Source organism: Tupaia chinensis, unplaced genomic scaffold (genome assembly GCF_000334495.1).
Source record: "Tupaia chinensis unplaced genomic scaffold, TupChi_1.0 Scaffold000395_1, whole genome shotgun sequence".
Taxonomy (NCBI): Eukaryota; Metazoa; Chordata; class Mammalia; order Scandentia; family Tupaiidae; genus Tupaia; species Tupaia belangeri.
The window spans coordinates 1928581-1944495 of record NW_006159897.1 but is presented as its reverse complement, the minus strand read 5'-3'; the positions used below and the strand labels follow the sequence as shown (position 1 = coordinate 1944495).

General features: G+C 45.4%; 1 protein-coding gene across 1 annotated transcript in view; it reads right to left on the bottom strand.

The window, feature by feature from the left end:
* Nucleotides 1–15915, bottom strand: part of PPM1H (protein phosphatase, Mg2+/Mn2+ dependent 1H) — a gene marked incomplete at its 5' end in the record, with an annotated part of 284823 nt that overhangs the window by 71105 nt on the left and 197803 nt on the right. Inside the window, 1 exon segment of the mRNA XM_014590036.1 lies at nucleotides 6827–6945. Coding sequence (XP_014445522.1) covers nucleotides 6827–6945 — 119 coding nt within the window.

The window sequence follows — 15915 nt, the reverse complement described above, 5'->3', positions numbered from 1 at the left end:
CATGGATTTTCTTTTATTAAAGAATTATTTTAACTTTATTCATTCATTTGATTTTATTTGACCAGAGAGGGACAGAGTAAGAGGAAGAGAAAGTGAGAGAGCAAGCTGCCAGGTCCAGGACTCAAACTGCGATAAGCCATGTGGGAGTCCAGTGCCCTTAACAAACACCTCACCTGCCAGTCCATTTTTTTTTTTTTTAAAGAGAGGTGATTTTGCTATAGGGCATGTGTGCTCATGAGAGAGGGGAGAGACAGAGAGACAGAAAGTGAGACCCCCCCCCAGGGAAGATGGCACACTGCAATCCTTTCTTTTCCATTTCCCTCTTGGGATTTTGGGCATGCACACACATGGGCCCAGCATGAGTTTAAAAATGCCAGGTCTGGGACTTGAACTGTGGTCAGCTACGTGGGAGTCCAGTGACGTAACCATTATGCCATCTGCTGGTCCCAGGGACATGAATTTTTTAATTTAATTTTTTTCTTTTTGGAGAGGTTTTCGCTATAGGGCGCGTGCACTTGCCAGACAGACAGAGAGAGACATAGAGACAGAAAGTGAGAAATCACCCCCCAGAGGGGATGGTCACGCCGCAATCCCTTCTCCTCCATTCTCCTCTGGGGATATTGGGCACGCACGCACACGCGCCTGGCGTGAGTTTTAAGCCACCGGGTCCAGGACGTGAACCGTGGTCGACTACTTGGGAGTCCAGCGACATAGCCATTACGCTAACTGCTGGTTCCCTTAAATTTAATTTTTGTTAACCAAAATTCAAATGGCCATATATGACTAGTAGCTACTGTACTTGAGGGCTCAGAGAATGGAAACATTTTCTCTGCACTAATAAAAGTTGAGAGCGCTGGAAGGAGAAATGATGGTGGAATACTCTGTTCCAGTGGAAAGTCCCCAGATTTGCTCATAGTTTTAAGGGAAATGGAAGAGGAGGAAATTATCCTAATGCTTCATTAAGTAGAATCATTAAAAAAAAAAAAAAAAGTTAGGCGCTGCAAAAGACAAAAATAAAAGGGATCTTTTATTTTTAATCTAGTCCCTGGAATCTTTCTAATAGAATCTGCCTTTCCCAGAAGCTCTGAAAAGCAGAATAAAGCCCGTCTCCCAGCAGAAATAGAGGTCGGCAGCAATGGGCAAAGCAAATGTCTTCCCCCAGCAAGGGTTTGTCCAAGGCCCCATGACCTGGGAAGAACAATACCCAAGGAGCCTATCGCCCAGTGCAGAGCTTCCTTCGCTAAGTAAACCCTGTGATCTCAAGTTACCAGTGCAGCCTATCCCTTGAAATAAGACCAGCATAAATGTTACAAAGGCTTTGCTAAAAAAAATAAAAAGAAAAAAAGAAAAGAAAGAAAGAAAAAAAGAAAAGAATTCCGCTGTTCTTTGCTCATAACCAGAACCATCTGGAAGCAATCTCATATTCACACGATAGACTTTTCTTCTCTGGCCCCTGCTCTCTCTACAAATCCCATCAGCCCAGGAACAGCTGCTGGAGAATCTGGCCTAAAGCCAGGGGCATAGTTACAGCTCCCTCCACATTGAGGTCCTCCTGGGGCCCCAGCCTGCTTGTCACCTCATGTGGCTGGATACAGAGCACGAAGAACACCGACTCTACACGAGAAAGTGAAATCACCAGTAGTCGCAGGGCAGGGACCTGGCGCCACAGAGCCAGCTGTGAGAAACTGTTGTTCCAACTCAGTAATGTAGACGCTTGCCAGCCAGTTATGGCCCGAGACAGCTCGAGAGCTGCTCCGAGAACTGCGGGTCGGGACGCAGACCTCTCGAGATGACACAACGCCAGCTACAGTATGCATCCTGCAACAGCAGCTTGGGACACAAAGGGCGGGCAGGAGGGGCAGCCTGGGCTTTTGGCCCCAGGACTAGGGACACCAGGCACAGAAGGTGAGAGCCAAGTGGGTGATGGGGATGGCAAGGAAAGGCCACCTCAGAGCCTAGCTCAGCGCTGGAGGGGCTCTGAAGGAAAAGGCTTTGTAAATCAGGCCTCTCTCTGTGCAAACCACTAGAGGAGAAGGGGAGGTTGGGGAGCCAGGGAGGACACCAATTTCATTATGAAGGTCCTTTTGTCCTCTAAACAATCTGGGCATGCCAAGCTGCTTCACAGTCTCCAAGAAAGCACAAGGGTTGGAGAGAAAGGCTCCCATCAGGAGGGAGCAGACTCTTCCTTAATTAGCAAACAAGGCTTCCAAGAACGACAGCCTCACCCACACTTCCGCCCTGCTGCAGACTCACCACGGAATGCTGGCAGGGCGCTCCACTAATGGGAGCATTTTCCCCAAGCACAGGAGGCTTGGTTCGTTTGAGATCTCACCATCACCACCTCTCAGTCACACACGGATTCTTAGGAGTGGGAAGCAGCACTGTTTAATGGCCCACCGGTCAGGTGGGGAACCAGAAAAGTTACTGCCACGGCAGCTCGGAAAATGTTTCATTCCTTCTTTTTGTCCCAAAGAACTGTCATGAAGACACTGACCCTGGTGGGGAGAGGTCTCTTGCTTAAATTTACGTTGTAGCTCAAAACTAAATAATGACTTCTAATCGTACCCTGAAGAAAAGCTGACTGGCATATCGTATCAGAAAGAGCCCTGAACTAAGAGTCAGGAACTTGGCTTCCAGTCCATATCCTGAATGATACTTTCCTTTTCTCTTTAAAAAAAAATTTTCTTTTTGCCTTAGGGTGTGTGCACTCAAGAGAGAGAGAGAGAGAGAGAAAGAAAGAAAGAAAGAGAGACAGACAGACAGACAAAGACAGTGAGAGGGACAGTGAGAAATCACCCTCCTGGTGAGGAAATGGCCACGCTACAATCCCTTCTCCTCATTCTCCTCTCAAGATCTTGGGCACATACACACACATGCCCAGAGTGAGTTTCAAGTCATTGGGTACAGGACTCGAACTGCAGTTAGCCATGTGAGAGTCCAGTGACGTAACTGCTATGTCACCTGCTGGTCCCTGAATGACACTCTGTACTGGAAGAAGTCGAGCAAATGGCCTGATTGCTCTGAGTCTCAGTTTGCTTGGCAGGACTTGTCATTCCCCTCTGGCAGCTCAGCCCATAATGGCTTCTTGGATTCACATCCAAGCTTCTCCACCTACCAGTCACATAACTGGATTCTTATCCCAGCAACTTGGCCTCAGTGCCTCCATCTCCTCATCTGTAAAATGTACCTATTTCACAGGATGGTTTTAAGAGCAAAATACGAGGAACTAGGTAAAGCTCTCCTCACAGTGCCACTGGCTTTGCCCGAAATCAGAGCCCCATTACCGACATGGTGACTGGGGGGACAAGGAAGAAAATAAAAATTACTACAACTAGGGGCTAACTGTAAGGATTAAACAGCTTTGCAGTGGGTGGGCCCTTTATTTCTCAGAAAGGTTCAGGAGAAGTGAGTTCCCTGCCTGAGGCCACTTCCAAAGCCAGGAAATGTGAGGGAGAGACTAGGCGTGGGCGTACTTGCACCCTCGAGCAGGACACATCCAAACGTTCACCAGCGCGCCTTCAGCCAGCTCCAACTTAGTAGCAGTCTCAGGGCTCTCACGGGAAAAGAAACGGGGTATACAGTCTCACACCCCTTTCCACAGAATTCATCTTCTAGCCCTTCTCTTTATACAGACAAGCAAACTGTCATCCTATCTTCTTAGAGTCCTGAAAAATAACTGCTAGATCTGAGGGTGTTTGCTCGAGAGTAAAGAACATTTAAAGAAGGAATTCATTAAAGTTGGGGAGGAGGTTCACATAGGGAGTGGTCTAAACTGGTTTTAAACTTCCTAACTTCTTCCAAAAGATATACAAAGGGCTTTCCTCCTCCCAAAATCCTATTTTCAAATCAAAAGTAAGAACGGGTAGGAAATGCACAGAGGTGTCCATAAATCTCTGCTCATAGCCAACGTGAGCCAACAGCCATGATGGGAATTGTGCTGAAAACAAATCAGCAAATCATGTCAGACTGAAGTCATTCTCAGTCTCAGCTCCTTAATTATTTAGTACCTTCTGTTTAGTTCCATACAATTAAAGATAGGCCATTTATGGACTGCTTGTCTGCTAAGGACCATGCTAATGGAGAGAGAGAGAGAGAGAGTGAGAGAGAGGGAGAGAGAGAGAGAGAGGCTGTGTGTATATAAAATTGGATGTAATCCAGTCCCTGAATGTATTTACATTTAAAACATAAAATGGGGGCGATCTTCAGCCACTTGTTAAAGGGAAAAAATGTATAAGTCACTAAGGAAAAAAGAAAAAAAAAAGCAGTGTTTCACAAGATTGGAGAAGGGAACATAATAAAAAAATGAACCTCATCGTGTTCTACAAAGAGAGAGCTGAGTGGAACCTTTAGCGTCTTTGAAAGCATCTTGCCTATTAAAGTGATCATGCCTATCGTCTGATAAGAAGCATTTCCCAGATATAGTAACAATAAGTTGTTCTTCCTTCTCCTTCTGAATTGAAACTAAGCATCTGCAATATGACAAAACCCTAGGCATGATATTTACCAAGTCTATTTTGACTGCTTAGATCTTGTTTGCTTTTCTGGCATAGAAAGAACATACAAACAGCCTTGCTCAAGCTCAACATGTCTTGAGTGCAAAATTACTCTCACCCTTTTCATTGACTATTCATAACATCGACTTCCCCCTCGACTTCTGTCAATTACACCTTTTTTTTTCTTCTTTCCAGTCAATAAATACTGGGTGGTTGGGAAAGTCATATCGTATTTTTACATAGAAAAACAGAAAAATACATCATGACTTTCCTGATGACCTAATAATTGTAGCCTGTCTATTGTGCATTAGAAGCAGGTCTAGGCACTGGTGTCCTTTTTGAGACACGTATAGACTAGTTGAGACATATTTAAACAGATGATGGATGACTCACCCCTTGGCCTCAATCATTTGGTCTCTAGTTCACTTCATTCCCTTCTCTGTTTTCTGCATCCATTCTTCTAGTTAGCCCTCTTATGTATCTACTTCCATGATAGTTTTTCTCTGTGTACCTGAAATGGCCTTCACTCCTTCAAACTTCTCTTGGCATAGCCTCCCCAAAACATTAGCTTCATTTCATTCTTCTCAGGAATACACAAGAACAGTGACAACCTCCCACGGTGAATCTGAACCTCTGTGTGGCTCCCACACCCCGTTATGTTTCTTCAGTACTAGTTCAGTTTTTTCCCATAGTCTCCCCTCTTCTAGTTGGCCATTTACTTCTCTGTGCTCTTTTTAGATCTACTCTTTTTGTTTATGCATTTATAATCACGTGGTCCCCTCACCTGGGAAGCCCTTCCTTCCATCTTTCTAAACTCTACGATACCCAGACCAAACCCCACTATGCTTTTCCAGATTATACTGGCTCTCACCATAAACATTTTAGCAAGAAGTGCTGAATTTGCTAATAGGCTAAAATTAAGATAGCACTAAATTTATAAGACAACATGATCAGGATTAGAACTACAACTCTGGGGCCTCAAAACCCCAGAACTCAGAGCTGTAAATATAGCAAACCCTTTCTGATAAAACCAATCATGTTTGAAAACAGGAGTAAAAATTTTAGACTTTAAAGGCCATACAGTCTCCGTTATGATTCAATTGCCATCTGGCAGTGTAAAGGTAATCATGGATCGAATGCAAACAAATGAATCTAGCTGTATTAAAGAAGATTAGAAGAATTATAGAAATAGATGATGGGTGGAATTTGGCTCTTGGACCATAGTTGTCCAACCTTGTTCTAGAAGAAGAATAGATATAGATGAATGTCTTTCTGTATTAGCAAAAGGCAGCCGGAAGTCCCTTTAATCAGCCTTCTATCTTCCACGGGTCGCACGACTTGTTCCTTTAAGATAATACGTACCCTAGGAGTAGCTTTCTAGCCTAGAAGCCACCACCATGAGAATTTGGGCTGTGACCATCTGGTATAGCTATTTTGGTCAATGAGGAGAGGCTAATAAAATCCCTTCTTTGCCTTTGTTGGGGATACGGCAAGGAAAGAGTCCACTGTCTTACTCTCCCGTTACCCTCCAGACCTGCAGGAGGTTCATTTGTTAGCCTCTTGCCCCAGGGCACACGACAAATCTTCACCCACACTTTCATGTGCCAAGTACTACTCTCTCCTTTAATCCTCACATCAGCCCTTGAACATATAAGTACTTTATTACCATATCTATTATCCAGTTGGAAGAAACAGATGAGCTCTTGGTCCACATTAGCTATAATCCACTGCAGAAGTGGTAGTAGTTTTTATGAGTGTGTTCCGAGAATAAGACACATCATGCCAAGATTTCTTATTTTAATCTGAAGGTGTTAAAATAATGAGACTAGCTCGTTACCTCTGGTCTTTACAATGACCTTTTAAAGGATATAGCTTTTCTCATTTTATCCATAATAAAAAACAGGCTTAACCAGTTAATTCAACTTTGCTAATTTCGAAAAATCAGGGTCATGATTCAAACTCAAGCTTATCTGACTCAATAACCCACTGGCACATTTCTTTGAGCCCCTCTTTAATAACTCTGACCTAAAAACATGAAGCTTCGTGTGTTTTAGAAACCCCCAATGTTTGCTCCGTGTGAAGTGAGGAGTTAGGTCAGCTTTATGGGGTCCAGTACCCGAGGAGGACCTCGGGAAACAGAGGCAAGCCAGCGCCTATGATTTGAGCGTGGATCCTAAGCTGGAACGGAAGCTGGGGTAGCCCCTCGTCCTGCACCACAGACGCAGGTCTCAGGCCGAGCCTCCTATTGCAAACCCTGAAAGTGGCTTTGTATGGTGGTGATGCTTCCTTCGTACACTGTGGCAGCGCAGGGGGAGAGGGAGGCAAGTTCTTACCAGCCTGTCATGTTAAAGTCCCTGTAGAGCATCTTCTTTCCAAGTTCCTTTCTCTGTACTCTCCTTGGAAACTCCAAATGTGTGAATTCATTTCCCAGCAAGTGAGGCTGCATGAATGCCTAATAGCAAAAAAGAAGAAGAAAAAAAGCCACACACATATTTAGAGGAAAAAAAAATAAGACTTGAGGCTGTTTCGCAAATTGAGACAGGCTATCTTCAAAAACAAGAACATCATCTCATATTTTAGGGGAAGTAAATACATTTAAGAACCTAAACACTTACAGAAGAGCAAATAGAAATGCTTAACTAACAGAGATGTAACTTTTTCATATGAAAAGACAAATTAGTTGTAATGAAAGACAACAGCTAGAGGCATAAGAGGCTGAGCTCCCTCCAAAGGTTGACTTTTTTTTTTCTTTTTTTGGAGAGATTTTTTGCTATATGGCGCTTGCGCTCACTAGAAAGACAGAGAGAGAGAGAGAGACAGAAAGTGAGAAATCATCCCCAGGAGGATGGCCACACCGCAATTCCTTCTCCTCCATTCTCCTCTTGGGATCTTGGGCATGCCCGCACACGCGCCCGGTGTGAGTTTAAGCCACCGGGTCCGGGACTTGAACCGCGGTTGACTACGTGGGAGTCCAGCGACATAACCATTACGCTAACTGCTGGTCCCAGACTTTTGATTTTTATTTATTTGTTTTTCTAACACACACACATGCGCGCGAGGTAAGAGAGAGACAGCAGCCCTAACAGGGTCATTGCTCCACCGTCTACTCCCGGTCTCAGCCAGCCCTGGATCAAGGCATGCATACATGGGCCATACTCAAGGAGGTCTCCAGATGTGAACCTGGAAACTTCCCGTGTGGGTCAGCCTCACAGCGTATAGCACTTTGCTGTTGTGCCACTGTGTGTCCCCAAAGGTTACTTTAAAATTCAAATTCAACATGGTTTCACTCTCCTGAATGTGTGTTGATGAGCTCCAGGGTGAGAAAGCTCAGATTCTTCCTTCCTTGGCTTTCTCTGCTTTCATTTGGGGACACCCCAGTTATTACAGGGCTACCTTGGAAGCCTGTGTGTGAGTCTCGGGGTAGACACAATGGCCCGAGAGCGCAAGCTGGGGCTAGATGCTGTGGGCAGGAACTTTCTGTTGGACTCCCTCCAGTTTGCTCTGTAGTCATTTGATCGTGTCACTGGAAGACTATTCCGGAGCAGATGGCTTCTCCCCTCCCCCAAATCTCTGTTCACACTACACAGGTCTTGAGCAAATAGCCACTTAGGAAATTGCTTTGAGACAACAAACAGTCTCATTGTCACATTCAAAATTCAAATCCAGCTATTCGAGAGATGAACGCTCACGTGTGCACTTCCCTGCTGTGAGGTGCCACACCCAATATGAGCGTCCCTGCACTAGAATGAACAGCCCTACCCCAAGCTGGACGCCTGCTCATCATCCTGCTCATCCTGGCAGGAGTAAGAGTGGGGAGGGTACGTAATGCTGGCACGAAAGGAAAGCAAGGGATCCCTGACATGGGACAGATGGCCAGGTCCTTAGTCACCAAGACAGGCATCTTCCATAGCCTCTCTGTTAGGACCCACGGCCGGCAGACTTCCCATCGATTCCCATGGTGGGCAGAGGTATTAGTTAGATGTTAGTCATTTGAAGCTAAGTTTATCAGGAGCCAAAGGATGTAAGCTGGACTGTCACCAAGCTGGCCATATTTGGCCAGATATGGAATTCTGAGCCAGTAATTCTGGCAGGCTTGCAGACAGGACGGGATGGAATGAGACAGGACAGGATGACTGAATGTGAGACGGGGACTTGTGTCTTCCTGTCTTCTGTGGCCCCAAGCCTGGTACGAATTTTGAGGGACTCTGAAATGCCTGCTGGAGTGAGGCTCAGGAAGCTGATAGCTATCAAGGAAACCTAAGTACTGGGTTTTACAGAGGGGTTCCCCTGGGAAGGAAGGGGAGAACTAATATTTAACAGGGCAGGTCAATGGTGTGGGCTCTGGGTGAGACCGACTTGAGTCTGAATTTAAGCTCTGCATTTATAAACTGTGTGATTTTGGTGGGTTCTTAATTTCTTGGTTCTCGGTTTCTATATCTGTGAAGTTAATATTTACCTCACACTGCTTTTTCCATAACAAAATGAAATGAATGTCTGTAATACACTTACGATTGTCTCCTTTCATAAAAAACACTATATCCACCTAATAATGATTAATTTTGCCAGAGGGCATGAGTGCTTGCCAGAGAGATGGAGAGTCAGAGGGAGAAGGAGAAAGCACCCTCCACAGAGAATGGTCATGCCACAATCCCTTTTCCATTCTTCCCTCCTTTTGGGACTCTGGTTATGTACACACACCCTGTGTGTTTCTAAAGATGTTGGGTCAGGGACTCGAACTGTGCAGTAGGCCACATGGAATCCAGCTCCTTTAAATACCAGGCCGTGGGCTGGAGATTGATGAGTCTATCCTGAGTTCTTTTATCCTCCCAACAACCTAATGGGCAGGACTGATCACATAATTTGTAGGGCCCAAGGCAAAATGAAAACATGGAGGCTCTGTTCAAAAATGAAGAATTTCACCTAGGGACAGTGGGGCAGTATACCAAATGCAGGGCCCTGTGTGACCGTCTTCGTCCCTGTGCTGGAGTTTAAAAGTATTTCATTCCTCCTTCATTTCAGCCCATCCGTGAAAACTAAGCAACAGAGCCGTAAGTAGTCAATCAACACCAGCACTTGTGACTGCCCTACCCTTTTTGATTTTCAGAACTTCGAGACTACAGAAGCATGAACCTTCTGTCTACTCCATTATCCCCCAGCTGAACTAACACGGAGTTAGGGGTCACAGGGTGGCAGCCTGACACTGGGCACTTGCTATCTCTTACCTTATTCCTCCACAACCTTACAAAGCACATGTCAGAGACTCCATTTATAAATGAGAAAACTCTCAGGGAGGTTGAGACACCTAGCCCAAGGCCATCAGCCAGAACTGGGTGGATCTAGAGCCTCATGCCTATAATTCCTATCCTAAGCCTACACTGGCCCCCCAAAACACCAAAAACAAAATTTTCACATAGTGTGGTCACAAGGATGTTCCTGAATTATTAAAATAGAAGAGGGATGGCCCTGCAGGGTAGCAGTTAAGTGCTGTGCAGAAGGAGCCAGAACCTACAGGGCCTTCTTTAGTTTGAATACTGGCCCCAGCAGCTTGAAAAACCTGCCTGGCACGTGTGTGTGTGTGTGTGTGTGTGTGTGTGTGGGTGCCCAGGATCCGGATCCTAATGGGAACAGGAAATGGAGGAAGGATTGTGGTGTGTCCACATGGCATGTTTTTCAAGCTGCTGGAACTGGGATTTGAAACATGGTCAGCCACGTGAGATTCTGCTTTACCACGCATCGGACATATCTGCTGTGTTGTGGGGCCAGCCCTTGATGGTACTTTAACCAGGTAACCTCATACCCCTTAGAACATGTTTCCTGTGGATAAGGGCAGATGACCATATTAAATACATGTTCTTGGGTAGGTGTACTGGTTGGGTTGGGTCATATGTCTGCCAGTGAGCTGGGAATCCACAATAGCTTGGATACTTGTAGGGGCCCCTCACCTCTTTCTCTGAAGATGTGCAGGTTCAAAGGGGCCTTAAGCCTCCTGTCACTTGTGGCACCTGCAGCCCCATTCAAAGGCAGAGCTTCTGGTCATCTCAGCAAACTGCTTGCTTTCTCCTTTCTCTCAGGATCACAACAGAGCCCTCTGTGATCAAACTGAACATGCCATTTATTAGATGCACCAGTACCAGTACACTATTTTCTCTAAGAAGGAAAAAAGACTGCCAATGAATCTATGCACCGTGCTTTATACCACTTCACATTTTTATTGTATCTGTTTGGAAGAGATCCTGTATATTAAGACAGATTTTTACTATCACTATTGTGTATATGCAATAAGGGATGTGTAAGTGAAGAATATTGGCTATGGTTTTCTAAAGCTTTTTCACACTTAGAGTCCTTCCATGCTAATTACTGGAGTGCTTGTGATTTTCCACACAGTAAGGGCCTGGGTTCCGAGAGCACTGGTGATGCAGCAGTTCTTCAACAACCCATGACAAAACTGCCAGCCTCAAAGCCAAGAGTGCAGGACTTCTTAAGCCAGCTTTGCAATTATCTATAGCTAGCTTATTTCTGACTTCCACTTCAGGAATGTGGCTAAACAAGTCTGAGTCACATCTTCCCAACCCCCTTCTGCACAAGTAGGAGGATTCCAATAGGTTTAAAGGGCTTTCTTGTTTGTTTGCAGGATTTTCTTTCAAGCTGGTGGCCAGTCATCCTATAAGTTTGGTGTGATGGTGTTTAGGACACACGGTCCCCAAATATGGCATCTTGGCATTTGAGAAAACAACAGAAGCAGGAAGGTCTCTCCCACTTTCCCCTTAGAAGGGTCATAAAACACAGAGATAACTCCCTGACCCTCTCTTGCCCTTCTTCTGTAAAGCAGATCCTAACATCCTCATGGCAGATGTGCCCTCCATGTTCCTAGAGGAGAGAAACATCTTATCTCTGAAGACACGGGGCTACAGAGAGGAATCTGAATACACAGACATTGTTAAGTCCCTCCCCCTTACTGTTATCAGATCCCTATCTTCTTTGTCCAGCCATTTTTACAACTGTCTTCTTTTCATTTTGAGCATAAAAATACACAAGCTACCTATTTGAGGGGGTGGGGATTGGCGGGAAATGTCTTCATTTTCTTGCCAAGCTTCTGTGCCATGTAAAACTTATATAACATTCCCCTTTATCTCTGGTTTCAGTCCTCTGTGATCAACTGCGGTTCAGAAACAGGCGAGTACCAGACAGTACAATATTTTGAGAGGGGGGAGAGAGAGAGAGAGAGAGAGAGACTACATTCACATGACTTTATTACAGTCTATTGTTAGAATGGCTCTATTGTGTTGTTTGTTGTTGTTCATCTCTTACTGTCCTCATTTATAAATTACACTTTATCATGGATATGTAAGTACAGGATTTGGTGCTATCCAGGGTCCCAGGCATCTGCTGGGGTTCTTAGAACATATTTCCTGTGGATAAGGGCAGACAACCATATTAAATAAATTTGCATGTTTTTCTCTTGTTTTTATTATAGCGACCTCAGTAGTGGATGAAGAGGAGAAACCCTTCCTCCTTCATAAGTGCCTACTCTTTAGATGCTTGAACATGGCCGGGAGGTGACATCATCATGCCTGCCACCTGCCTAATGGGACTCCGGAGTTTGGAGTCCTGAAAGTGATTTTACTTAGAATTCACTGTACCCAACAAACTCAAGTTTAAGGCCTGTAAAACGTGGGGGCAGGAATTTGTTAGGTTGTTTTTATCAATAAAGCCTAATGATTTCCTGATCAAGTATAAAATATTCCGACTTTAAAGATGCTAAGATGTGGGGGAAAAGTATCTTAGCTCTGAAGAAACATTGCTATATTTACCACCCACGGATACCAATGCCACATCCTTAGATTTCCTTCTCTTTTTAAAAAAAGAATGATTTAATTCTATTTATTTTATTATTATTTTAATTTGCTATAGGGCATGTGCACTCACCAAAGAGAAACAGAGACAGAGACAGAGAGAGAGAGAGAGAGAGAGAGAGAGAGATAGAGAGAAAGTGAGAAAGCAAGCCACCAGGTCTGGGACTTGAACTGTGGTTGGTCATGTGGGAGTCCAGAGCCTCAACAACCACATCACCTGCTGGCCCTAGGCTTCTCTATCTTTATGCTAATTTTCCTTCCTCTCTTGCTAATTGTCACAGCACATACGATATGTTTGTTTTCTGTCACAGTCATGCCTGCTGAGGAACTTCAGTATTCCATATACACCTGGCACATATTTCTACCTCTCTCCCTCTTTTTTTTTGGAGAGGTTTTCGCTATAGGGCGCGTGCGCTCGCCAGACAGACAGAGAGAGACATAGAGACAGAAAGTGAGAAATCACCCCCCCAGGGGGGATGGTCACGCCGCAATCCCTTCTCCTCCATTCTCCTCTGGGGATCATGGGCACGCATGCACACGCGCCTGGCGTGAATTTTAAGCCACCGGGTATGGGACGTGAACCATGGTCGACTACGTGGGAGTCCAGCGACATAGCCATTACGCTAACTGCTGGTTCCCTCTCCCTCTTTTTTAAGATCACCATCCATCCACATCTTAAAGTTCTTACCAGCACATTGACATTTGCTATTGTTACCTGTGTTAAAACCCATGGAATTTATTATTTGTTTATTGCCAGAGGGTGTGTACGCTTGGCAGAGAGAGAGAGTGAAAAAGCATCTCCCAATGGGCTGTGGTCACACCACAATCCCCATTTCTCCATTTTTCCATCCCATCAAGATTTTGGGCACTCACTTGCTCCTGGTCTTTTTCAAGCTCTGAAGGCTGGGATTTGAACCACAGTCAGTCAGGAAGGGCCTGGCTCCCAGGATCCAGCACTTAACCACTGTGCTACAGGGCCAGCCCCCTGTGAGGGTTAATGGTGTTATAGTACCTCAACTCAAGAACTGTACAAGTAGAGCAAACATATGATGCTTCTGTTTACATATGTACATATGTCAAAAATCATCAAATATTGTCAAATCGCTACCTGAGGGTTTTCTCTTTAACTTAACACACATTTGTGAGTATTTCTATAGTGAATACAAATTACTTATGTTTTTTTTTTTAAATACTAAAAATTACTTGTTTTTTGAGAACCCAGTGTTCACGTTAGGATTTAACAAATGGTTGAGAGGAGCTTTGCTGATTTTTGCTCTAATAATTTTAGAGAAAGCTCAAGTTGATGGGAGGAATCAGCCAGGATGGGGGAGACTCTAGTGTGGGGTGTTAATGCCATGCAGTTGCAGCAGGCCAGCATGGTGACATTTAGTTTACAGAGGCAAAGTGGCCAAACAACTCAGAAGTGTGGAACCTTCTTAAGTCTGCTCGGCATTCCAGTGCACGACTGGCTAGAATGACTTCATTTGTACTGGCCCGTCCCACCGGAAGCACTCAGGTCAGCGTTCTGGAGTTTGGAGTCCCGAAAGTGATTTTACTTAGAATTCACTGTACCCAACAAACTCAAGTTTAAAGCCTGTAAAATGTGGGGGCAGGAATTTGTTAGGTTGCTTTTATCAATAAAACCTAATGATTTCCTGACTTTAAGCTTATAAGATTCACAATCCTGGTATGTTTAACCCTACTGTCCACTGGGCAGTTCATAAATATGCATAACATGACTACTGCTTCTTCCCGAGGGGGCACAGTTCGTAGGGATGCTGACCTTTTAAAAATATGGGGAGGGCCAGGCAGTGGCACAGTGACAACACAACTGGGGGTGGATTGTGGCAGGGAACTCTGTTGGGAGTGCTCTTCCCCGAATAAACAAACTAAAAAACAAAGTGGGCCAAACATTTGGAAAGAATCAAGAATCAGAAAGAATCAAGCACACATTGATGACTCATGTCTACCTGCAAAATAAAGATTCTGGATGCTCTCCTGAACATGCCTTACTTGAGGGTTTTCCTCTTTAATGGCGTTGTTTACATATGTGCACATTAGAAGCATCTGTATAGCGTGCTTGTTAGTAATATAAGCTGTTGGGAGTATGTAAATGTCAACTACATTAAATACGCTCATCTTTTAATTATTTTATTTTATTTTATTTTTTTTGCCATAGGGCATGTGCACTTGCTGGAGAGAAACAGAGACAGAGAGAGGGAAAGTGAGAAATTATCCCACTGGGAGGATGGCCAAGCCACAGTCCCATCGCCTTCACTCTCTTCATGGGATTTTAGGCATGCACACACATGTGCCAGGCGTGATTTTCAAGCTGCTAGATCCAGGACTGAAACTGCAGTAGGCCATATGGGAGTTCAGCCACTGCCCTAGTGAAGCCAAGGCAGCCCACCAAGACTCTTTTAAGGACTCTGGAGAGCAAAGGTTTGCTAAAAGGAGGGCAAGACATACTCTTGTCACTTAGTGTCCGGGCAGCTAATGAGAACACATGGACAGCATGGTTACATCTGGCCAGGGACATGAAGGACATCTCTCAGGAAGATGCTAGAGAAACCTGTGTGGCAGGGCAGGACACCAGAGCTGGAGTAGAGAGCTTGGCTGTCTTCCCATGGCTACTCTCTTCTCCAATCCTGGGCAGAAACCAGTTTTCAAAAGAAGAGGAGGGAGATGAGCACTCCACCATGATGAAGTTCAGTGAGAGTACCCAGAGGGACTGAGCCGTAACAGGAGGAGACAAGCCTAAAGTACGAACATCTTCCAGAACCTTCCTGTAAGCCCTCATTAGAGCAGAGGGAGGCCAGTGGTCTGGAGTGGGTGAGGACCCTGAACACAGGTCTGTGTCACCCCAGAGCCCATGGGCCTGAGCTCGACCCTCCTGGGCTGGAGGAGAAGTGTGAGCAAGGCAAGAAAAGGGAGCCAGATGCAGGGAGCCCAGGCTCCATCAGGAAACTAGACCTGGTTATGGGAGGAGACTGAGGAGACCAGAGCTCTGAGTACCAGGCTTCCAGCAGATGTGGAGATGGGGAGCAGAGGGTGGTCCCTGATACTCAAAACCGTCTGCTAGGGAATTCAAGTCCTCCCTCATTTTATTCTTCCTTTTAATAAAATTTCCTTCTGCTGATTTGTGGTCGGCTGGCCAGCGAGTAGTGTGACCCAGTGAGGAGATCATCCTGGGTTTGGGAGTAACCAAAGGAATTTGTGCAGCTAGCATGTGAGTGCTCGCACATGCTGAGGAACAGGGGCCAAGGATCCAAAGAAGAAGAGGCCACTGTGATGCAGGTGCACGGAGTCTGAGACACGGAGGAGGGCTCAAGGCAGAAATGGAGAATCCCCCGGAAGTTAAGAAACCAGGAGTGGGACACTCTGGGGGGCGGAGAGGATATGCAACAATTTTAGGAGTTGGCCAGGCAAGGGCTCTGGGGGAGTACAGCCAGAGCAAAGGCAAGACAGTGGAGCCCCGCCTTGGGTAGTACTACGGATCTGTCCTAGGAGAGAACACTATGGGGCAGACACGAGGCGGGAGTGCAGCTTCCCACAGGGCACCAAGGAGG